This window comes from Pleurodeles waltl, chromosome 5, assembly GCF_031143425.1.
Source record: "Pleurodeles waltl isolate 20211129_DDA chromosome 5, aPleWal1.hap1.20221129, whole genome shotgun sequence".
NCBI classification, from domain to species: Eukaryota; Metazoa; Chordata; class Amphibia; order Caudata; family Salamandridae; genus Pleurodeles; species Pleurodeles waltl.
In genome coordinates, this window is record NC_090444.1 from 649327159 (window position 1) to 649351904 (window position 24746).

A 24746-nucleotide genomic window follows, 5' to 3' on the forward strand; every position below is an offset into this window, starting at 1 on the left:
CTTACCTGGATGCCAGGGTGTGCCAATTGTGGAAACAAAAGTACAGTTTTAGGGAAAGAACACTGGTGCTGGGGCCTGGTTAGCAGGCCTCAGCACACTTTCAAATCATAACTTGGCATCAGCAAAGGCAAAAAGTCAGGGGGTAACCATGCAAAGGAGGCATTTCCTTACAACGATCAACTCATTGTGGGGTACGCTGGTGCAAAGAACGGGCGGGTAGTCCAGAAACTAACCATTTCGCACTGGGTCATTCTCTGCATTAAAATTTGCTACCCTTTGGCTAAGAAGCAGCCTCCTGAGGGCTTGAGAGCTCACTCTACCAGAGGGAAAACTGCTACCACGGCGTTAGCTCGAGGCGTGCCAGTTCTAGACATCTGCCAGGTGGCAACATGGGCTTCCATGCACACGTTTGCAAGACACTACTGCCTGGATAGCCAGGTTAGAAGAGAGGGGCATTTTGCTCACTCGGTCCCGCAGGACTTCCTTGTGTGAAGTATATGTCCGCAGCCCACCGCCAAGAGTTATAGCTTGGGTATCTATTCTAAGGTAAGGAATCTGCTGGTAGAAGTCTCTATCAGATGAACACGTTACTTACCTTTAGTAACGAATTATCTGGTAGAGACTATCTAGCTGCAGATTCCTTACACCCACTGTAGGAAGCTGGCTCTGTATATACTATATCAAAATGAGATATAGTGTGCACAGAGTCCAGGGGTTCCCCAAGAGGCTTGACAGAGGCAATATTAGACAACACTAATGCTCTATTTGTGGTAGTGTGGTCGAGCAGTTAGGCTTATCAGAGGGTAGTGTTAAGCATTTGTTGTACACACACAGGCAATAAATGTGAACACACACTCAGACTTAACTCCAGGCCAATAGGTTTTTATATAGAAAAAATATTATTTTCTTAATTTATTTTAGAACCTCAAGATTCAAATTGCAGGTAAGTACATTAAATGTAAGGTACTTTGCAAAGGTATAAATATAAATTTGAATCAAAACCATAATGTACACAGTTTTTCATAAAATGGCAATAAGCTAAGTGGGTGGACACAGTGCAAATTCAACAGTTCCCGGGGGAGGTAAGTATAGTTAGGTTAATGTGGTAAGTTCAGTCTCTGGGGCATAGGTAGCCCACCGTTGGGGGTTCAAGTCAACCCCAAACAACCAGCAACAGCAACACAGGGCTGGTCAGGTGCAGAGGTCAAAGAGGAGCCAAAATGACATTGGCGCCTATGGATACAGGGGGTGTTCCGGTTCCAATCTGCTGGCAGGTAAGTACCTGCGTCCTTGGGGAGCAGACCAGTGCGGGTTTAGTAGAGCAGTGGGGGTTCCCAAGTAGGCACACAAAGCACACCCTCAGCGGCACAGGGGCGGCCAGATGCAGTGGGCAAACAGGGCGTCCGGTTTTGTATAGGAATCAATGGAGGGACCTGGGGGTCACTCAGACGTTGCAGGCAGGGCACATGGGGGCTTCTCGGGCCAGCCACTGACTGGGCAAGGGTGAGGGCCGCCTGCTGGTCACTGCTGCACCTGTGGTCGGTTCTTCACGGGCCTGGGGGCTGTGGTTGCAGTGCTTTTCCAGGCGTCGGATTTCTTTGTCCCGGGCAGTTGCAGTCAGGGGGTTCCTCAGGATTCCCTCTGCAGGCATCGTCGTGGGGCTGCAGAGAGGTTAGCCCAGGGTGGACACATCGTCAGAGTCACCTGGGGGTCCTCTCTGGGTCGCTGGTTTCTCTGGACACGGACCGGGGCGCCAGGTGCAGAGTGGTGGGGACTCATACTTCTGGACTGAGGTGAGAGTCCCTTTAAAGATGGTTTCTTCGTTCTTTGTAGGACAGGTCCGCTGTCCAAAGGAGTTCTTGATACTTTTTAATTGCAGGGCAGTCCTCTGAGTCAGCAGAGGTCGCTGGTTCCGTCGGATGCATCGCTGGTGCAGGTGCTTTGAAGTTGGAGACAGGCCGGTAGGGCTGGGGCCAAAGCAGTTGTTGTCTTCCTTCTACCCTGCGGGCTTTTTCAGCTAAGCAGTCCTTTTTTGTAAGTTGTCAGGAATCTCGTTCCCTGGGTTCTGGGTTCCCCCTAAATACTGAATTTAGGGGTGGGTTAGGGTCACAGGGCAGTAGCCAATGGCTACTGTCCTTGAGGGTGGCTACACTCTTCTTGTGCTATCTCCCTTTGGGGAGGGGAGCACAGACCAGTCAGTCCTGCACTGACGGATTGGGTAGAATATCATGATAGTGAAAAACTCAAATTTGTTTCTTCACTATTGCAGGACCTATCCCTCCCATCGGATAGAATTGGGGTTGCCTTAAAGAACAAGTTATTTACCTTTGGTAACGTATTATCTGGTAGAGACAGGATCTAGCTGCAGATTCCTTAATTGTTAATCTTCCCCAGGTGTGAGCCTGGATCCAGAAACTTCTTTTACCATAGCACATCTGTGCGCCTGATAGTGTGTGTTTGTGTGTGTGTGTGTGTGTGTGTGTGCGCTAAAATATGAGGAAGGAAACAATGCTGGAACATTTGTGCAACAGCTGCTAATAAGCTTGAGTGACAGACAGAAAATGTCACTGCTGTTTGATGTTCAGAGATTACTTGAGTCCGTTTCTAAAATGATGCTTTCACATTGTGATTAGAAGACTGATGGGGTTGCATTACCTTCTGCTTTGCAGTTGCTGAGGGGGCTCACTGAAGTAAGCAAGCCATTTTTCAACCCCTACTCTGCCCCCCTCAGAAAACACAAGTGTTGGATTCTGAAGAAGTGCACAGGCAGACTTCGATTTCCCTTCTACTTGCTGTGGAAGGAGCTATCTGTGTGGTACTGATTAAAAAAAAAATGCAGTGAGCCAGAGGGGGGAGGAAGGCTGCTGACTGTCGGGCACCCATTTCCTACCCTGAGATAAAGCCAAGACTGAATAAAACTTGGCAGGTATGTTGTGGGAAAGATTTAGTGGCAGCTGTAGCGCCACAATCAGAGGTCCCTCACCAGCATCACAGTGCCCTGCTCACTCTGTTGGATTTTGAATACCTTTTCTCACTATGCAGTCCCTGGAGGCGATCCACTGGGAATGCAGGAAAAGCAGTCGCTGGAGGCGATCCACTGGGAATGCAGGAAATAAATTACTGTCTCATATCTGTTTTTATGTGGAGATGTTATGATTTTAAGTAATTGAACATCAATAAACTAAACTAAACTAATGGCTGTGAGTCACCCTTATCTCGCTGCCTGAGTGTGAGCAAGGTGCCTCACTCCCCAAACTGGTTGTGCAGCTCTGTCATTACAGGAAAAATGAAAGTCAAAGAAAAGTTCTTTAAACCTTGAACTATTTCGCAACAGAAACATAAGAGGAACAGGGGTCTCCAATAACACTCTGACTTAACCAAAGTTGAATAGTCTTTGCTCCATTCAATTATTACACTAAATGCAGACCTTAACTGGAAGACCACTAAAATGGAAGCTGTGATGAACAGCGTTAAGCAGTTCAAGAACTGTATCATTGGCAGTATTTTTAAGTTGCACGCGAGGTACAAGGCTACAAACCTGCAAGTGAGAACCCAACTCAGAGCGCTGGTGGTCCTCTCCTTGCTTACTGAGGAATCGTTTGAAACTGGTAAGGTAATGATGCTGAAAAACCTGCAAGGGATGCAGTTGGAAGAGGACATAAATGTGAAGTACAAGAGAGAGAGTCTGCCCTCAAACAGGTTCCTTGTTTTGAACTAAAGATGAAGACTGGCACGGAGGGATAGTTATGATGGTTTTAAGTTCTACTGAGACCGAAGGGGGAGGGTATTGTCAGTTGTGGTGCAAGGAAATGCGGTAATGTACTTGGGTAATATTTTCTCTTCCCTGATTTGCGCCCAGACACTCTGGCTTGGAAAAAAAAATGTTTCACTGTATTAAAAAGGATCAGATCACCAGAGATGTTGAGGTATCAGTTGGCTATTGAATAAAATACAAAGTGGCCCTTTGGGGGACCTCCAGTTGAAAACATGATTTTCTATCCTGCAAACATGAATGGGCTGAAAAAAGACAAACTGGTTCTTCGAGACACGCCAGAAGGCCTGAAACTATTTTAAAATAATGAAAGTTGAAGACCCGGAAAGCTTTGAAACCTGCCATGTGTGGAATGCATGTGAACAGCACTGAGTATAGACCAACTGTGTGCCAGCAGAATGCATGGAGGAAACAATAGAGCATGCCGCAGAAGACATATTGGCGAATGAGGACAGCCCCATATAGGTAGGCGACTGAAGACCCAATACATAGACTGACTGACTACTTATGCAAAATAGGCTATGCAGAGAAAAGTACTCGTCAACAGGGAAGTATTTATACAGGTAGCCTAAGTGTTTACCACCAGATAAATTACAGCATGCGCATATAACCTAGAAATTGTTTTTGTGGGCCTCTGAGTGGTTCTGGCATCCCCATTAGATAAGAACCTGATTCGTAATGGACAATCACCCTATTACAGGACTGTTAGATGAAGGGTGAGGTTGACAGGAATCAATTATACTCAGCTCAGGTTGTTGAGAAGGCAGACCGGCAAAGGCGCTTTAGCTTAAGGGGCTTTATTTAGTAAGAGGAACTTATTTTTTAAAGGTGATTAAGTGATAAAGGCACCACACAATTTTAACAGAAAATGATTAACTTTCAGCATGCATTAAGGTGTACATGGCATGTGTCTGTTTTTTTGGCTGTCTTTTTAATGAACATCAGTTATTTCCACTGCGTTTCACTAAATGTTTCTTCCCTCTTGGGACACTTTATCAAGGCGGGCAAAACACAGTTCAGAGTGCCAGTGGAGGAAGTGCAGAATTAATCATAGCTCTTGAGAATAACAATATACAAATTAATCAAGGTACTTTATTGTACTTATTTGTGAGTTGTAAATTGTTGAAAAACTACAGGAAATATCCATACACAAAAGATAATGTAGGTACCATTCTTCATGTTTACATACTGATAGTGTTCATTTGGGTTTAGGAACACTTAACGGCATACTTCAAAGTAATTATTATTATGTAAATATATATATATATATATCCCCTCCTGCCCGAAAGCAGTCATCTACCATCTAGCCTGCTATAGTTTTCCCGCTGCTCCATATGGCCACTGTGCCCTTTGTGACACGAGGGAAAGCTTTCCAGCAATAGGATGCAACTACAGTGTGAGAAGAAGAGTGAGATTGATGCAATACTCATTCATGATCACATAGACTCGTCGAAGGCCGTCGTAGACACAATCAGGTGGCTGCTTTTACATAAATACAAGGAAACAGCATAGATTTAACACCTATATGCGAATGTAAGAAAATATAAAAATCACTACGGACTAAAATGACTGAGCAGTGGTTTTCAGGGTACAAAATATTGGATCACTCACAAAGCCACTTATGTAATTGTGTTTTTTATGGTGCGACTTCGACCTCAATATTATAAACAAAATCAGTAGGACCTGCTTACTTTCTTGAACTGTAATTTTAGATCTAGCATCACAGGTTTTTATTTTTAACTGTAAAGTGGTGAGTCTCCAGTTGTATCATCTACTTTATCCTTAATTATCTACTCCTAATTAATATTATGATAGTTAGGACACGGAAATATGGTCCTTTTCTGATCTACTTCAATGCAGATCATGGATATTGCTAATTAAACCTATGCAATTTGGATAATATTGTTGGGTTGTCCTTTCCTGTGGGCAGGTATGAATAATGGAAATATTAAGGCAATGTTATATGCCTGGGTATGTCTGCCCAGCTGAAGACATCATGTAAGAACTCATATGCCAAAGGTTTTTTTACATAAGTGAAATCAAGGTGGAACCTAACTATATCAATTTCTTACTAGATGTACAGGATTCGTGTTGGATGACTTCCCAAGGACACTGGAAGAGGCTCAATTCACAGGCGAGCATGGCCTTTTCCCAGACATTGCTGTCCTGCTGCAAGTTGAAGAAAATGATGTTTCAGATCGTCTTCTGCCTGCCCGCTTGGCAAAGTGGAGGGAAAGACACATAAAAAAAGAGGAATATAAACAGAAGTTGAAAGACATGAAGAAAAAAATTAGGGTACCTCAATTATTAATTGCATTACTATAGTAAGAATCTTTGCATGCTGCCTTTATCAAACAGATATTTTGGGGGAAATTAGTGTCTGGTATGTTTCTATGGTTAAGAGTTCAAAAGTGGAGCTTAATATGAATATTATTGCAGTGCAACCTGTAGGAGGCTGGCTCAGTAGATGGCGTACACCTGTAGGTAAAGCACGCTGTACTGAGTCCAGTCAACCCTTAATGATAGTGTAGGAGGTTATAGATAACCAGAGCTCTGAGGGGTAGCTGTGGAGAGCAGCTAAGGCTTATCCAGGAGGGTGTAAAGCAGTTGCAAATACCACACCGGTCAGTCAATGATGTACACACAGGAAGGAACCACACCAGTATTAGAAAATTATTCTATACTTATTGTAACACACACACTAGAACTAACTTTGGTATATCTCCTAACCGGAGATATGATCATACACAAATATACTTAGAGGTATGTACAGGCATCTAATAACATGTGACCCATGGTTGGGGGGGGGGGCGGGAGTAGGGGTCAGACTATATACTTAGTAAATGGAAGGCGAGAATAACAACCAACCTAAACTACCACCCAAGGGCCCTTAGGATTGGGGAAGCTCAGGAACACCCAAGGTAAGTAAATAGGATTCCCCAAGTACCTGTGTGCAGAGGTATAACCCCCGGTTAGGTGTCCACAGGATAATGTGGGGAAGTCACGGTTGGAGTTTCATGGATTTAGGACCCTTCATTGGACCCAAAGGATGCCCATTGGGACAGGGGAGGTTGGATAATGCCTCCACCTATGGATACCCAGAACAATGGAGTACCAACACCAGGGAGCCCAGGTGCATAGGGGTGAACTTGTCAACATCCTGTTGCAGTTAATGGAGACCTTGGTTGTCCAGCTGCTGTTATGACCCATGGACCAGGTCGGTGGAACACAGGAATGGATTCCTGAAGAAGCAGACCTAGGGAAAGAGGGGACAGAGTAAGGTACCCATGCCGTGCAGAAGGGCAATGCCCACAATTCGTGGAGATGCTTTCCTGTTGGACAGTGGTCGAAGAAGTGCAGCTCTGGAGTCCAGGCTATGCAGGAAGACCCCTGGAGCCACCAATGAGCTGTCCCACGATGGTCGTTGGATTGCAGAGGGGTCACTGGTCAGCGGAACCACCAACAAGCTTTGGGAAATGCATGGAAGCGTTGCATGGAGTTTGCAGTATTTGTGGGGACCAGCAAGGTCTAGGTTATCCAACCTTTGCAGGTAGGTCATGGCCAGCCCTCAGCAAGGAGTAGAGCCAGCAAGAAGCAATGGAGCCCCCAGCAGAATGCTTTGGCAGCAGGCACAGGGAGGCCTTAGCAGCACAGCAAAGAGGGATGCCCAAGTCGCAGGAGTTGTACTGAGGACACCATTCTTGGAGCTGGAGGCTGGGGCTTCTTGGAGCTAAGAGGTCTTTGGACTGAGGAGACAACAAGCCTTGGCAAAGACAAACAGATGCAGTGCACAAGGGTTCCAGTTATGCATCTCCAGCGAGAGACCACAGACTTCTCAGTTGCAAAGACAAGTCAGACCTCTGGAGAGCTACAGAACCATGAACTGTGTTGACAGCCTTGAAGAGTCTGTGGGACAACAGGATCCACAAACCAGTCGTTGACTTTGTGGTGCCTGCGGATTTAATGTCTTTAAATGCTGATAATGTATGGTTCTACCTGTGGAGGCGCAGACACTCTGTGCCATTGTTGTTGAACAGATTGGAAGAGTTTGGGGGTGTGGCTGGGCTAAATAGTAATAGACTCAAGACACTGCTATTTCTGTTGGGGGAACAGTGCCCAGTGCCTAGACGAGAGTTGCCTTAGTTGGGGCTCACATAAGAGACAGAGACCTCTTGGTACTTGGGAGTTATGGTGGTACAAGGGGCGGAGGGCCAACATTGACATAGCCAGCGGAAGGTGCTTGAGGGGGCAAGGAAATCTGTTGAATTTTGGAATACCTTTCTGCTTTCAGTGGCAGGTAGGATAGCAGTTGCGAAAATGGCTTTCCTTCCCAGATGTCGGTACATTGTGCAGAACTCATTGAACATGATTGCAGGTAGTATATTAAAGTGCTAGATAGTCTGTTGGTCTCCCTGGTATAGGTGGAGAAAAGGAGTAAAGTTGCTTTGTCGAACTTAAGCTAGATCTTGAACAAGGGGGCATGGGTTTGCCTGATCTAGAGATGTATTTTTATGTGTCTAACCTACAGTATGTAGAGGAATGGATCACAGTAGAGGATATTTGGGGAAAAAAGGCTACTGAGAGGCACTTGTGGGATCACACCTTTATTGGAAGTGCTAATGAGGGAGCCAGGATACCGGGACACTTCTCATACCTGGTGCATTTTTACTAGGGTGTTAAAATGACGTCCATTTGCTAGAGATGAGCATTTGGTCATTGGTGCTGTTCAAGTGCATTAGTGAAGCAATGTCAGTGGCCTCGTGGAGAGTAGGGGGTTGTGAAAAGCTGGGAGATTTGTATCTAAATGAGAGATGCATTACTTTTGAGAATGCATGTATGGAGTTCATGGTGGGGCCTGGTCAGTTCCTCCAGTATGCTAAACTTGCTGGTACAGCTCAGGAGATCTGAACATGGTTTCCTATGGCCCTCAGTAGGTCAGAAACACTGCAGCTGTTATCGGTTGGATGTGCATGGCGCTCGGTGTCATTGTTCTATGGAGAACTGAAGGGGGACCATTTGAAGCGGAGTTTTCCTGCTAGACGGGCCTGTTGGACAGAAGTGGAGAATAATATGACTGAGAAAGAAAGAATGGGAGCGTGCTTGTGCTTTTACCCAACCGGTGTCCTGCAAATCCAGGTTCAAGTTGATACATTTCAATCATATGTGGTTTTAGGTGAACACTGGGGTGGCCACAGGTCAGCACTAAACATGCACCTTCAGTGGCATAGGGGCGGCCAGGTGCAGGGTGCAAACACAGCAGCGGGCTCCCAATGCTTTTCAATGGGGGGGGGGGACTCCAGGGGTCACAGAGATGCTGCGGCTGGGTCCAGGGGGTTGGTTCCAGAAAACCACAGGCTGTACAAAAAGGAGGGCCACCTCCTGAACGTTGCTGAACCGGTGGTCGGATTTCCAAGGCCAGGGGGTTGCGGGTGCAGGGGTACCTCTAGGTGTCTAGAATCCCGCCTGGTTCTCTTGTGGTCAGAGAGGTCCTCCGGATTTAGGCTGCAGGCATCGTCGTGTTGGCCAGGAGGGTCCAACCCAGGGTGGACAAAGTCAGAATTGCCTGGGCACCTGCCCTGGACTGGTGGGCCACCTGGATAGGGGCCATTGGCGTCTGGTGCAGAGTGGGTAGAACTTGCGGACCGGGGGCGGTTCTGAAGTCCTTTGCTGGAGTTTCTTCTGGAGGAGTCTTCAGCCTGCACACGAAGCAAGAAGGAATCTTCCTTGGAGTGAAGGAGGCACTTCCCTGCATCCGCAGGCACCAACTGCAATGAGCACTGGCTACGTGGATCCTCTGTCCTGTGACTCTGCGTGGATCCTGCAACACAGGTTGTGGTCTTGAGTGGTCCCCTTGGTCCCCTCTTCCAGCTGTCCAACTTTGGAAGTGGAGAGTCTTTGCCTCTCCTTGCAGGATGGTACCCCTGTGTACCATGACTCTTGCAGCTACCAAGGCTTGTTGGATCTTCTTTGAAGGGATCTTCAGGCTCTGTGTAGTCCTGCCTCCAGCACTCTTCCCTGCAACGGGTGGTCTCCTGCCTGCTGCTACAGCGATGTGGGACTCCTTTCTAGGTGTGCTAAGTGGGCCTCACTGCGTCTCCTGTGCCTGCTGCCTGTGAGTTGCCTGTGGGGGCTGCATCCATGACTTCTTGCTCTCCTGACTGCTGGGGGTCAAATGGAACTCCCCTCCTTGGGTTGAGTCCCCTTGGACTTTCCTGGTCCCCAACAGCTCTGCAACTTCCTTTCTGCAATTCTTACATTTGCCAAGGCTTGTTAGTTGTTTTTCCACACCACTGATGGACTGCAACTCTTCTTCTGACCTGGGACATGGCTGCATCACTTATGGAACTCTTCCTCTGCTCCTGTGCTGCATTACCGACTCCTGGTCTTCACCATCGACCTGGTCCTACATCTCCAGAAGGGTGGGTAGTGGCTACTGCCCCAACCGGACACTCCAACTGGAACTGGACTTGGTCCTCTTCATTTGCAGGCCCTTCTCTGTCTGGATCATCTTCTCTTTCTTCCAGTCTTGCTTGGGTCTTGCACAATCATTTTACAAAGTTTCTCTGTGGGTTAGGGAAAAAACAGGTACTTACCTCTTCTTTCCTGGTCACTGGGGGCACTCTGGTACTCATCTCTTGGTGTTCTTAGTTCCTCTAGCTCCCCTCTACAGATACCACTTACCTGAGTGGAGGTCCATCATTCGCATTCCATTTTTTTTAGTATTTGCTTTGGGCTCCCAGTAGGGTCATTATTGTCTACTGTTACTGCACTGTTTTCTATTACTTGCTTATTCCTGACAATCAAGGTGTTTATAATAGTTAGTTTACTCACCTGCTAGTAGAGTATTGCCTATATAGTATTTTAGAATTTGTGTCACTTAAAATAAAGTACCTTTATTTTTGTAACACTGTGTGGTTCTTTCATGTTTGTAAGAGCCATGTGACCACAGTGGTATTGTAGGAGCTTTGCATGCCTGCTATTCTGCAGCTACCTGTAGAGACTGGCTTCTTAGACACTGACTACACCTCACTAATAGGGGATACCTGGACCTTTTATAGGGTGATAACACCATAGGTGCTCACCACACACCAGACCAGCTTCCTACATTGGTGGTGCAGCGATGGGATAAGCACTTGCAATTGTCTTACCACTCTGTCACTGAGTAGTTTCCACAGAAAAGACAATTTCTAACTGTTAGGTACACTATACACTTAGGGGGTCATTCTGACCCTGGCCTGCGGCAGAAGCCGGCGGCCTGGCTGGAGCCGCCAGAATACCGCTGCGCGGTCAAAAGACCGCCGCGGTTATTCTGAGTTTCCCGCTGGGTGGGCGGGCGACCGCCAGAAGGCCGCCCGCCCACCCAGCGGGAAACCCATTCCCACGAGGAAGCCGGCTCCGAATGGAGCCGGCGGAGTGGGAAGGGTGCGACGGGTGCAGTTGCACCCGTCGCGATTTTCAGTGTCCGCATGGCAGACACTGAAAATCTTGGTGGGGCCCTGTTAGGGGGGCCCCACGACACCCCTTACCGCCATCCTGTTCCTGGCGGCCAAAACCGCCAGGAACAGGATGGCGGTCAGGGGGTCGGAATCCCCATGGCGGCGCAGCAAGCTGCGCCGCCATGGAGGATTCCCCAGGGCAGCGGAAAACCGGCGGTACACCGCCGGTTTTCCGTTTCTGACCGCGCATGTACCGCCGCGGTCAGAATGCCCAAGGGAGCACCGCCAGCCTGTTGGCGGTGCTCCCGCGGTCGTTGGCCCTGGCGGTTTTTACCCCCAGGGTCAGAATGACCCCCTTAGTGTTAAGAATCTATTCTCCTAGGTTTGGGTAAGCTAGGGTCTAGCATAGCCTTGCTCCAAATCTCTTTGGGAGCCTAGAGTTAAAGTAGTTAGGGACTCCTACATCACTCTAGCTAGACATCATGTCTTCAGTAGAGCTCACATCCTAGGCCCTGAGCTCTCAGTATGAGTGTTTAACTTTCCAGGAGTTAAGGGAGATGTGTGCTGATAGGAAATGGAAGACTGGTTGAAATCCCAATAAAAGTCTGCTTCTCAGCCTGCTGCTCTAGGATGCCTAGGACCATGCTGGTAGCCAGGAGGAGGGGGAAGAAGTAGACCTCGATCCCCCGGTGCTAGAGAGAGTAGAATTATACCCTGGGGTGGATAAGGAAGTACCTAGGGTGGATCAGAGGAGTCATAGGAACACTCACAGTCCTGCTAGGAGCACTATTGGTAGTGGGAAAAAGAGGGGGGACACACATGTAGGTCCACCTTTGTCCCCAGAGGTCTGATTGAGTGTTTTTAAAAAAAATAGGAACAGAGCCTCCTCTGCCCATTTTCAGATCTGCTCAGTCTCTGAGGGGACCCACTGCTCAACTTCAGGTGTATATTCCCAGGACAGGGAAGCTCAGGCAACTGAGACTGGAGGATGCCTAGCTGAGGCTGCAGCAGCAACTCCTGGCCATAGATAGGGAGGCCTTGGCAGTGGAGAGAGAGAAAGCCGGGGATTGGGGTTAGTGCCCCATGGTGGTAGCAGTTCTAGTTTCAGGGACACCAGGGTTAGGGAGGACTCTTTTGAGTCTAGGAACCTGAACAAGATAGTCCCACCTTACAAGGTGGGTGATGACATCTATAAGTGGTTTACTGCTCTGGAGAGGGCCTGTTAGGCACAGAGGGTCCCTCAGAGGCAGTGGGCAGCTATATTGTGGCTCTCCGTCTCTGACAAGGGGAGGGATAGACTCCTCACTGTCAGTGAAGAGGATGCAGACAATTACACAGTCTTGAAATCTGCACTGTTAAATGGGCTTGGTCTGACTACTGAACACTATAGGATCAAGTTCAGAGAGACCAGGAAAGAGGCCACCTAAGACTGGATTGATTTTGTGGACTACTCTGTGAAGGCTCTGGAAGACTGGTTGCATGGGAGCAAAGTTAGTGACTACCAGGGCTTCTATAATCTAATTCTGAGAGAGCACATTTTGAATAACTGTATCTGATCAGCTGCAACAGTACCTGGTGGACTCTGATCTGACCTCTACACAAGAATTGGGAAAGAAGGCTGTTAGAAATGGGGACTTTGGTTAGCAGTCAGGTTGCCCTCTGTCCAAGCAAGGACCATCACTCTACTCAGGGTAAAGGAGGAACACACTTGGATAACCCCTGCTCACCCCCTTGGGTAGCTTGGCACTGTAGGAGGCTGGCCTGGTTTGTAGTGGGTACCTTGGGTACTTACACCAGGTCCAGTTATCCCTTTTTAGTGAATGTAGTAGTGTTCTAGCAGCTTAGGCTGATAGAGGAAGCTATAGCAGAGCAGCTTAGGCTGGACTAGGAGACATGCAAAGCTCACGCAACACCACTTATAGTTACACAGTACTTATATACAAGTAAAGACGATACTCAGTGTCACCAAAAATAAATATATTTTTGTGGGTGACACAGCACTAAATACTCCTTCTGGAGGTAAGTATTATACACAATATATACGCTAGACACCAAAATTATACAAGTAAATAATCATAGAACAACGCAAACAGTAGGAAATCATATAGAATGCAATGGGAGAAAATAGGTCTAGGGGCAAAACAAACCATATACTAAAAAAGTGGAATGTGAATCATGAATCCCCCCTAGACAAGTGTAGTGTGTGCAGAATCGCTTGGAGAGTAAAAATACAGTAAATTACCCCACCCCAGAGCCCAGAAAGCAGGAGTAAAGTACTGCAAGTTTCCTTAGGACACACTACACATCGTTTTTTGGATTTTGCAGCAGCCAACCAAGTCTGCAAAGAACAGGTGCTGGATTTTTGGACCTGAAGACCTGCAAAGGAGGAGGACCAAGTCCAGAAGTGGAAAGAAGTTCCAGGAAGGACAGGAGCCCCTGCCAGCCCAGAAGAGGGTGCAAAAGAAGAGTCCACGGTTAGTTGAAGACTGCAGAAATGCACCCTAGGAAGATGTCCCATGGCGTGCAGATAGTTGCAGATGAGATTTCGTGTTGGAAGGCACCAACAAGCCTTGGCTACGACAAAAGTTCGTTTTTCATCAAAATGGTGCTAGATGGACCCAGGAGGGACCTAGTGGCCTCAACTCTGTGAGGAGGAAGAGGGGGCTCTCAGCACTTCAGAGAGCCCTCAGGATGCCAGCCAGCACCCCCAGAAGCCGCAGGGCCCAGGTTCAAAGGAGGTGCAAAATGCGGTTGATACAGCACAACAAAAGAAGGTCCCACTCCGCCGGAGAACAACTCAGCGAGTTGATTGTCGCAGGGTGGAGTGCTGGGGACCTGGGCCAGGCTGTGCACGAAGGAATTTTGCAAAGAGTCCACAGAGGCCTCAGAAGGTGAAGAAGACACAATTCACAGGGGTACCGTCGTTCTCAGGGAAGGCAAGGTCTTACCTCCTCCAAATTGCATCAGCAGGACCTGAGGACAATCTATGTTGAGGATGTCCACACTATGAATCCTTGGAGCATGCTCGTCGCCGTGAGAGGAGTCCCAGGGTACTGGTAGTCTCCTTGGAAGGTGCCTTCTTGGAGCAGGGGAGTGACTCTGTCACTCCACAGGAGATTTCTTCAGTCCTTCTGGTGCAGGATGAAGACAGGGAGTCCCCAGAGCATGCACACCGTGGAAACTGTTGCAGTTGCTGCCTTGGAGCTGACGTTGCTGAAGAAAAGTGTCTCTTGTGGACACTTTGTTGCAGTAACAGCGTTTCTTCGAGCAGGCTGTGGTTGATCCAAGGTCAGAAAAATCTGAAGTTGTTGCAGAGGATTCCTGAAGGAAACTTGCAAGCAGAATCTGAAGAGAACCCACAGGAGAGACCCTAAATAGCCCTGAGAGAGGGATTGGCTACCTAACCAGGTATGGGGTCTCTGACGTCCCCTGCTGGCACTGGCCACTCCGAGCCCTCCAGAGTGCCCCCACACCTTGCAAAGCAAGATGGCTGAAGTCTGCGGCACACTGGAGGAGCTCTGGGCACCAACCCTGGGGTGGTGATGGACAGGGGAGTGGCCACTCCCCTTTTCTTTATCCAGTTTCCCACCAGAACAGGGGAGAAGGGGTCCCTTAACCTGTGTAGACTGGTTTATGCAAGGAGGGCACCATTTGCGCCCTTCAAAGCATTTCCAGAGGCTGGAGGAGGCTACCCCTCCCCAGCCTGTAACATCTGTTTCCAAAGGGAGAGGGTGTAAAGTCCTGCTCTCAGAGGAAATGCTTTTTTCTGCCCTCCTGGGACTGGGCTGGCCAGACCCCAGGAGGGAAGAATCCTGTCTGTGAGGTGGCAGCAGCTGTAGCTGCAGTGCAAGCCTCAGAGAGCTGATTTGGCAGTACCGGGGGTCCATAGTGGAGCCCCCAGGATGCATGGAATTGGCTCCCCAATACCAGATTTGGAATGGAGGGACAATTTCATGATCTTAGACAGGTTACATGGCCATATTCAGAGTTAACATTGTGAAGCTACATATAGGTATTGACCTATATGTAGTGCATGCATGTAATGGCACCCGCACTCACAAAGTCCTGGGAAATGGCCCTGAACTATGTGGGGCACCTTTGCTAGTGCAAGGGTGCCCTCACACTTAGTAACTTTGCACCTAACCTTCAGCAAATGAAGGTTAGATATACAGGTGTCTTATAAGTTACTTAAGTGCAGTGAAAATGGCTGTGAAATAGTGTGTGCACTATTTCACGCAGACTGCAATGGCAGGCCTGTGTAAGGGTTTGTCTGAGCTCCCTATGGGCGGCAAACGAAATGCTGCAGCCCATATGGATCTCCTGGAACCCCAATGCCCTGGGTACCTAGGTACCATATAGTAGTGACTTATAAGGGGGGGGTCCGGTGTGCCAATTGAAATTGGTAAATGAAGTCACTAGCCTACAGTGACAAATTTAAAAGCAGAGAGAGCATAAGCACTGAGGTTCTGGTTAGCAGAGCCTAGGTGAGACAGCCAAACACTACTGACAACACATTAATTAGGCCACAAACTATGAGCACTGGAGTCCTAGCTAGCAGGATCCCAGTGAAACAGGCAAAACACACTGACACACTCACAAACAGGCCAAAAGTGGGGGTAACCATGCTAGAAAGAGGCTACTTTCCTACAGGCACAAGCAGTAAGGCTTATCTCATAAGCAATGTGTAAAGTATTTGTACCAACACACACAGTAATACAGTGAAAACACTACAAAATGGACACCATACCAGGTTAGAAAAATAGGTAATATTTAAACAAGAACAAAATGACACAAATCCAACATACACAAGTCAATTACATTAATTTTCAAAAGAATAAGGGCCTGATTCTAACTTTGGAGGACGGTGTTAAACCGTCCCAAAAGTGGCGGATATACCACCTACCGTATTACGAGTTCCATAGGATATAATGGACTCGTAATACGGTAGGTGGTATATCCGCCACTTTTGGGACGGTTTAACACCGTCCTCCAAAGTTAGAATCAGGCCCTAAGAGTCTTAATCCATAGAAAACAGTGTGAATTCTGTTGTTACACAAAGTACCTGGTTTGCGTAAAAAATAAAGCCTCATGGGCAAGCGTGCGTTGGAAAAGTCTGCGATGCATCGATTCCTTACTTGCAAGTGAGGCCATGTCATTTCTTCTCCAGTCGGGGTGGCAATGCTTCGTTTTCTCCCTCGCAAGACAGCAATGCATCGATTTCGGGACGGGGACCTCTGGTCTGGGCAGGCTTTGCGTTGATTTTTCACACCCAGCGATGGTGCGTTCTAAATCCGGTCGCACAGTGTAAAAAAAATCATGGTGCATGGGGTTTGCGTCTTTAACAGCAGCTGCAAGCAGGTATTGCACGTTGTTTTTTGATCTTCCAGCCTCGATGCAGGTGGAGCGTGTATTTCAGCCACGAAGCCAGTGGTGCGTTGTTTATCAGCCGCGTTGCAGATGGTGCGTCGAAAGTTTTCTGCACTGCGGTCTGTGCTTTGATATCTGTCCTTTTCCGTCAGCTTCACCTTTCAAGGGCCCAGGGACTGTATGGGCACCACTTGGCAGGGCAGGAGTCTCACCAGAGAGTCTAGGTGCTGGCAGGGGAAGTCTTTGATGGCCCTGAGACCTCAACAACAGGAGGCAAGCTCAACTCAAGCCATTGGAGATTTTTCTCAAGCAGGAATGCACAACAATGTCCAGTCTTTGTCCCCTTTCACAGGCAGAAGCCGCAACTGCAGGATAGCCCAGCAAAGTACAGTCACAGGCAGGGTCAGCTCTTCTCCTTGGCAGAGGTTCCTCTTGGATCCTTGAAGAAATCTAAAAATGTGGGGTTTTGGGTCCACTACTTATACCCCTTTCTGCCTTTGAAGTAGGCAAACTTCAAAGGAAAGTCTCTGTTGTCCATAACATCCAGCCTTGCCCAGGCCCTAGAGACACACCAGGAGGTTGGATACTGCAATGTGTGAGGGAAGTCACAGCCCATTCAGGTGTAAGTGACCACTCCTACCTCTACTCTAGCTCGGATGGCCCGTCAGGATATGCAGGCTACTCCCCAGCTCCCTTTGTCTCACTGTCTAGAGGGGATTTACAAACAGCCCAACTATCAGTCTGACCCAGACAGGAATCAACAAACAGGCAGTCACAGAATGGTTAAAGCAAGAAAATGCCCACTTTCTAAAAGTGGCATTTTCAAACTAACAATCTAAAAACCACCTTCACTAAAATATGTATTTTTAAATTGTGAGTTCAGAGACCCCAACCTCCCTTATTCTATCTGCTCCCAAAGGGAATCTGCACTTTAATGATATTTAAAGGCAGCCCCATGTTAACCTATGAGAGAGGTGAAAGCTGAGTTTAACAGTATTTCACTGCTAGGACATGTAAAACCCTGCCCCTGGAGCTACCTAGGGCCTACCTTGGGGGTGCCTTACATGTAAAAAAGAAAAAAAAAAAAAAAGGGAATGTGTAGGCCTGGCAAGTGGGTGCACTTGCCAGGTTGAATTGCCAGTTAAAAACTGCCCACACAGACACCGCAGTGGCAGGTCTGAGCCGTGTTTACAGGGCTACTCATGTGGGTGGCACAACCAGCGCTGCATGCCCACTAGTAGCTTTGATTTACAGGCCCTAGTCTTCTCTAGTGCACTTTACTAGGGACTTACTAGTAAATCAAATATGCCAATCGGGAATAAGCCAATTACACATACAATTTATACAGAGAGCATATGCACTTTAGCATTGGTTAGCAGTAGTAAAGTGCACAGAGTCCTAAAACCAACAACAACTTGTCAGAAAAAATAGGAGGAAGGAGGCAAAAAGTTTAGTGATGACCCTGCAAAAAGGGACAGGTCCAACAAAGGCAGACAAATGGGTCCGGACCAGGGTGAGTAGGAAGGCTCACATGGGGTGACTCTAAAAACAAGGAAGCAATTAAGTCTCAAGACGAGGGTGGGGATAAAAATAAACAGAGCGTCTTCATCAGGCTCCCAAAACACCTCTGGGGTGGGAAGAAAACCTCTTCCTCCTCTTCCAATTTTCAAATAGCCTTGGTGCTATGTTTGTAGAAACAATGGCCAGAGGACAGCTGCTGCTCTAAGAAATGCACCAAGCCTTCTACCATTACCAGCCTCACGTATAGTGCTAGTGCCCCTAGCAATAGCAGTAGTGGTGGGACTACTAACAGTAGTATGCCCAAGAGTTTAGCTGTGCTCACCTTAGGGACTGTAGTGGGGTCTGGGCTTGTTAGAGAGAACACTGAGGCTGTCTTGTTCTCTGATGGTTGCACTGACTTTGCCACCCTTGCTTCCTGTCTCTTTAATATGGTTAAGTACAGGCAACATCCCCTAATTAATGGTGTTGAGACTGAGGCCTACAGGGACACAGGTGCCAGTGTCACTATGTGACTGAGTAACTGGTGTCTCCTGAGCAACACCTACTGGTCACACGTACCAAGTGACTGATTCTCACAGTAACCCCTTGTGCCACCCCATGGCAGTTATTGATTTCAGCTGAGGGGGAAGAGTGTGAGAGAGGGGGAGAGGAGTTATGGGTCCTAAAGAAAGTTGTGGTTTCCCCAGACCTACCTGTGGAATGCTTACTAGGAAATAACTTGGAGATCGCAGCTGAGGTGGAGATAGAGGCCCATGCAGCAATGCTGGGCATCGCAGGGCATATATTTGCCCTAACAAGAGCACAGGCCAAAAAGCAGAAAGAGCAAGGAATCTTGGGGCCTGGAACAATGACCCAATAGCTTCATAAACCCAATAGTAGGAAGGGTAAGAAGGTACCCCCTGCTCCAGCCTACAGTGAGGATTCTACTCCTGAGGGAGAGGAATCTACTCCTTCGGTGGAACCTACACAAGAAGAGCTGCAAGCTGACACAGCTGAGCTCTTGAGTGCAGGGGGCACCAGGGAAGAGCTCAGTAAGGAACAACAAGATTGTCCTACCCTAGACAGCTTCAGGCAGCTAGCTATCACACAAAAGGCAGGGGATGTCAGTGGCACCCATAAGGTGTACTGGGAAAACTTTCTCCTTCACTCACAGCCAAGAGATCTCAAACCTGGTGCCACCAGGAGATTGGTGACCCCTCTGAAGTTTAGGGAGTTCCTGTTGACCTTGGTACATGACATTGCCCTGGCAGGTCACTTGGGGCAAAGCAAGACTTGGGACAGGCTTGCCCCACACTTATACTGGCCCCACATGTCAGAAGACACAAAGGACTTTTGTCGCTCCTGTGTCACCTGTCAAGCCAGTGGCAAGACAGGTTGGCACCCCAAAGGCCACCTTAATCCCACTTCCTGTGGTTGGGGTTCCCTTTGAGAGGGTTGGGGTGGATATTGATGGCCCCCTGAACCCCCTCCAACAACCTCTAGGAACAAGTTTATACTAGTGGTAGTTGACCATGCCACTAGGTACCCAGAGGCTCCTGTTGTGGCCAAAGCCTTTCTTGGTATGTTCTCAAGAGTGGGCTTTCCTAAAGAGGCGGTATCAGACCGGTGCAAACATCATGTCTGTTTACCTAAAAGCTATATGGAAAGAATGTGGTGTGACTTACAAGTTCACCACTCCTTACCACCCCCAAACAAATGGCTTAGTAAAGAGGTTTAATAAAACTCTCAAGGGTATGCTCATGGGACTCTCTGAAAAACCCAGTAACTGTGCTCTGGATTTGGTTGCCCCTAACTTTTTACATCCCAAAAATGACATACTGGTTCCCCCATATACGTCCCTAGTATATGGTACCTAGGTACCCAGGGCATTGGGGCACCGGGACTTCCCATGAGCTGCGGCATGTATTATGCCACCCATGGGAGGCCGTGCAAAGTGTGTCTGCAGACATGCCATTGCAGCCTATGTAAAAGGGTGCATGCACACTTTTCACTACAGGTCACTTCACCAGGTCACTATTAGCTACCCCTATGGCAGACCCTCCTAGCCTAGAGGGCAGGGTTCAGGTACCTATGTGTGTGGGGACCCCTGCATGAGCAGAGGTGCCCCCACAAACTCTAGCTCCATTTTTCTGGACTTTGTAAGTGCAGGGAAGCCATTTTACCTGGGTACTGCTCATAGGTCACTGCCTATGTCCAGCTACATAATGGTAACTCCGAACCTGGGCATGTTTGGTATCGAACATGTTGGAATCATACCCCAGTACTGTTGGTAGTATTGGTTGTATGATTCCATGCACTCCGGGGGCTCCTTAGAGGACTCCCAGCTTTGCTCCTACCAGTTTGCATGGTTTTCCCAGGAAGCCCGCGCTGCTGCCATACCTCAGACAGGTTACTGCCCTCCTGCTGCTTGACCAGCTCAAACCCAAGAATGCAGAACAAAGAATTTTGTTTGGGGGGGTGGGGGGGGTGTAACACCTTCTTCCTTTGGAAATAGGTGTTACATGGTTTAGGAGGGGTAGCCTCCCCAGGCCACTGGTATGCTTTGAAAGGCTCATTAGGTGTGGGTGGCATAATACATGCTGGTTTACATGCTGGTTAGCAGGATCCCTGTGAACACAGTCAAAACATCCTGACAACAGTGGGGGTAACCATGCCAGAACGAGGGTACTTTCCTACAGGTGGTGCTTAGACATCACGCCTGGCTGAGGACATCTGGCTTTTGGTGGGATGTCCAGGCCAAACTCATGGACATGTCCTTCGATGGTACCCGTCTTTTCAGAGAAAAGGCGATTCAGTGCTGGAGCTCTCTAACGACTCGCAGGCAATGGCCAAGTCCTTGGGCTTATCAGATGCCCCAAGTCCTTAGTCTGCCTTTCGCCTTTTTTGTGTATACAGAAGGAGTGTGTCATTGTGCCAACCCTAAGCCAGCCACTGTCAGCGCAAACTCCCCAAGCATTGTGTGGGAGTAGGTATGGTGCATACCAACCCCATGGGTCAGGATCAGAGGTCTGCTACAACCACCAGCCCCTCAGGAACTAAACCCTCCTAATCTGACCCTAAAAGATCATGAATGTCCAGTTGGTGGGAAAATCCATCATCTCTGCACTGTGAGTCCATTACACTGGGCATGTTAGTCTTACAAAATGTTAGAGGGGTTACTCCCTACCCTTTGAATTCCCCACATACCTCCAACACATGATCGCATATCGGAAAATCATTTGACCTTGTTCCGCGAGGAAGTCATGGCTCTCTTGGGCAAGGGAGCCATAGAGAGGGTTCGGTTATCAGAAGTAAGCAGTAGTTGTTATTCCTGCTACTTTCTAATACCCAAAAAGAAAAATCTTTGACCTATCCTAGACCTCTGAATCCTCAGTTTTTTCCTCAGAAAGGAGAAATTCAGGATGCTCACTTTGGCTCAGGTCTTGTCTGCTCTCAACCGAGGAGACTGGATGGTAGCGTAGGACTTGCAGGACATGTATTTTCATATTCCTATCCTTCCTGCCCACTGACTTTACCTGAGGTTTATGGTAGGCCACGAGCAATTTCAGCTCACTGTGCTTCCCTTTGGCCTAACCAGCACCCCTCAGTAGTCACAGCTCATCGGTGGAGATCAGGGGTTCCAGTCTTCATCTGTCTGGCCAACTGGCTTTTGAAGGCGAGCTCAACCCAGGCTGTCCTCTCCCACTTCCAGGCTACAGCAGATTCTCTGCATTTGCTGGGCTTTACTATAAATGTGCCGATGTCACACCTGACTCCCTCTCAGATGCTGCCTTTCGTTTTGGACTTATCCTCCCAAGCAGCATGTCCAGGATATTTAGGCTATGATACAGATACTTCAGCCTCTATACTGGATTTCCGTGCAAATGACTCTGAGGTTGCTGGGCCTCATGGCCTCTTGCATCCTGCTAGTGGCATATGTGGGCTGTGCAGTGGGACCTGAAGTTCCAGTGGTTGCAGCATCAGAGGAATCTCTCCGACATGGTCCAAATCTCGGAGGGAACTGCAAAAGATTTGCAGAGGTAGCTTAACAAGCGTGATTGGGTCATCGGCTCTCTCTTCCCCAACCATATTTCACAGAAGTGACAGATGTGTCACTTCTGGGATAGGCGACCATCTGGGAGAGGTGGAGATCAGAGGGCTTTGTCTCTGGTGGAATCCGGACTGCACATCAACTTCCTGGAGCTCCGAGTTATCGGACTGGCATTGAAGGCCTTCCTATCCTCTATCAAAGGAAAGGTGGTGCAGGTGTTAACAGACTACACCACAGCCATATGGTACTGCAACAAACAGGGAAGGGTGGGGTTGTGGACCCTTTGTCAAGATGCCCTACGTCTCTGGACATGGCTGGAACAGCAGGGCATATACCTGGTGGTTCAACATCTGTTGGGCTCTCTGAACCCCAGAGCAGATTAACTCAGCCACCTGTGGCTAGCAGATCACGAGTGGTGTCCATCCAGAGGTGGCATAAGGTCTGTTTCAGCAGTTGGTTAGATCTTTTCGCGTCCAAAGAGAAAACGCAATGTCAGCAGGTTTGCGCGCCGGAATTTCCAAGGCGGCCGTCACTCTGAGACGTTTTCTTCTTGAGTGGGGCTTAGGCCTTCTGTACACCTTTGCACCCATACCACTCTTGTCCAGAGTTCTCAAGAAAATCAGGAATGACCAGGCTCAAGTCATCCTTGTGGCTCCTGACTGGGCACTCAATGTTTGGTATCTCCAGCTTATCAGCATGAGCATTGATCCTCTGATCAGGCTGCCCTTTCAGAAGAATCTTCACAGATTCCTTAACCCATCCTCCCCACTCTGTGGACAGATTTCTAGGGTTAGGGCTGTTCCCTTCCAGGGCCCTAGTTTGGACACATCAGTGTCAGTGCACCTCATGACTCTGCACTCCCGGCGTGGAAAGTATTGAAAAGTAACCAACATCAGTGTACCGAGGTGGGGCCTATATTGGTGATGGCGACGTAATTTCTGGCGTGTATGACGCCGACGTGCAGAACTGAACAAAGCCTACCTACTTGTGCTCAGGGGTATTGCTCACGAAAGATCTTCCCGATCTAGTCTGACGTCTGGGGAAATTCAAAGGTAAGGAATCTGCAGATGGATATTGTCTCTACCAGATAATGGGTCACTGAAGGTAAGTAACTTGTTGGTTTGGAACACAGATGGATTCAACTGAATATCTGAATTACCTGACTGTTAGTCTTTCAACGCTAAAATATAATGTTTCTTTTGTCAGTTTTAAATACTGAATATGATTGGAGATTATACTTTGGGAATGTTTCTAAAGTGCCTGTCAATAGTACACTAATATTTGTTTCATTATTTATGTTGAGCAAATAATAATGCCAATTTATTCTTCTTTTTTAGGATGAAAAGATTGGCAAAAGAAGGGCCGAACTTTTAGCAGAGCGAGCTAAGAAGCAGGAGAACAAACGGGTAAAAAACTGTCCCTTATAAAATAAGGAATAGAAACACTATACAATGCGTCTGAAAACTTGTGATTTTCCATAATACTCTGTAATCTAGTGAGGATGAAATGAATTCCACTATCTGATATAGACTCCTAGCTGCAGGTTCCTTATCTTTAGAATTTTCTGGCATCAGCTTGGAATCTGGAACTTCTGCAGAGCAATACCCTTGCGCGCATTGTCGGGTGGCGTTGTTCGGCTCCGCGTGGCTTCGTTGGCGCTGTCTGTGATGTCATGGTCGCCTATAAAGGCACCACCCAGGCATGCATGTGTCAGTTCTTTTCCTTCCGCACCGGTGAAAGCGCAGATCTGGAACAGAGCTACCCTCTGTCTTTTTTTACAGGCCTTTTTCAACCTTTTTGTTGACTTTTTTTTGTGTGTGCAGGATGACTTCAAGGAAGATTGGGTTCAAGCCATGTGGTGCCTGCCACCATGCCATGTCGGTGACGGACCCCCACCAGGTATGTCTCTAGTGCCTAGGCCAAAACCACGACTCAATGTCATGTTCGGATTGCTGGGTCATGGCTTTGAAAGCTTTGAAGCTAATGCAGTCAACATCGGCGGGCGTGACTCCTCAGAGGTCCCAGTTGAGGAGGAGCGCATGGGACCGCTCCAGAAGCCCCAAGTCCTCTTCATTCCACTTGAGGTCATCTGGGCTCTCAGGGAAGAGGCACAAAAAGAAGTCGTCTAAGCAGACTTCGACTTCGCCTTGCCTGTCGAGGAGAGTTTGTAGCGTCGAAGTTCCAGGCACGGTTCTGCGGAACCGTTGCCAGGGCCAACTCCGTGCCTTCCTTTTCCAGGAAGCCTGAGTGACCCCCTCTCAACTTAGAGTTTTACAATGCCATGTGTCTCGTATTTGAGAGGGCTAGCCCTGCAGGAGCGCCTTTGGCCAAAGGGCGGTCAGCAGAGGCCCCATCAGGTTCCATGCTGGTGGCTTCTGCCTCAGTTGCGATGGAGTCTCTTGGAAGCCGGTTCCACAGAGTCAACCTCCTCCGGCGTCGCTCCCGACGTTGATGCTCTCAGCACCCACCAGTGGCTCAAGCCCCATTCTTATTACCGATAAGCCGGAGCGGCGTTGCACCGCTCTGATTCTGGCGCCGAAGGCGCAAACACGTGCCAGATCATTGTCTGAGCATTTCTGCGAACACCCATGCACTGGTGAGGAGTGGGAGGGCACTCAGG

The 24746-nt window shown here is 48.2% G+C and overlaps 1 protein-coding gene and 1 long non-coding RNA gene across 5 annotated transcripts in view; one reads left to right on the plus strand and one right to left on the minus strand.

The window, feature by feature from the left end:
* The window catches only part of AK9 (adenylate kinase 9), an 824487-nt gene that overhangs the window by 453646 nt on the left and 346095 nt on the right, over positions 1-24746 (plus strand). For all 4 annotated transcript variants that reach the window (XM_069234515.1, XM_069234516.1, XM_069234517.1 and 1 more), the window contains 2 exons: positions 5848-6067; positions 23464-23532. In XM_069234515.1, coding sequence (XP_069090616.1) covers positions 5848-6067; positions 23464-23532 — 289 coding nt within the window. The remainder of the gene's footprint in view (positions 1-5847; positions 6068-23463; positions 23533-24746) is intronic.
* LOC138295903 (uncharacterized) overlaps positions 1-24746 on the minus strand; it is a 419369-nt gene that overhangs the window by 210712 nt on the left and 183911 nt on the right. The window contains exon 6 of the long non-coding RNA XR_011203710.1: positions 5845-5988. This is a non-coding gene — a long non-coding RNA (uncharacterized lncRNA). The remainder of the gene's footprint in view (positions 1-5844; positions 5989-24746) is intronic.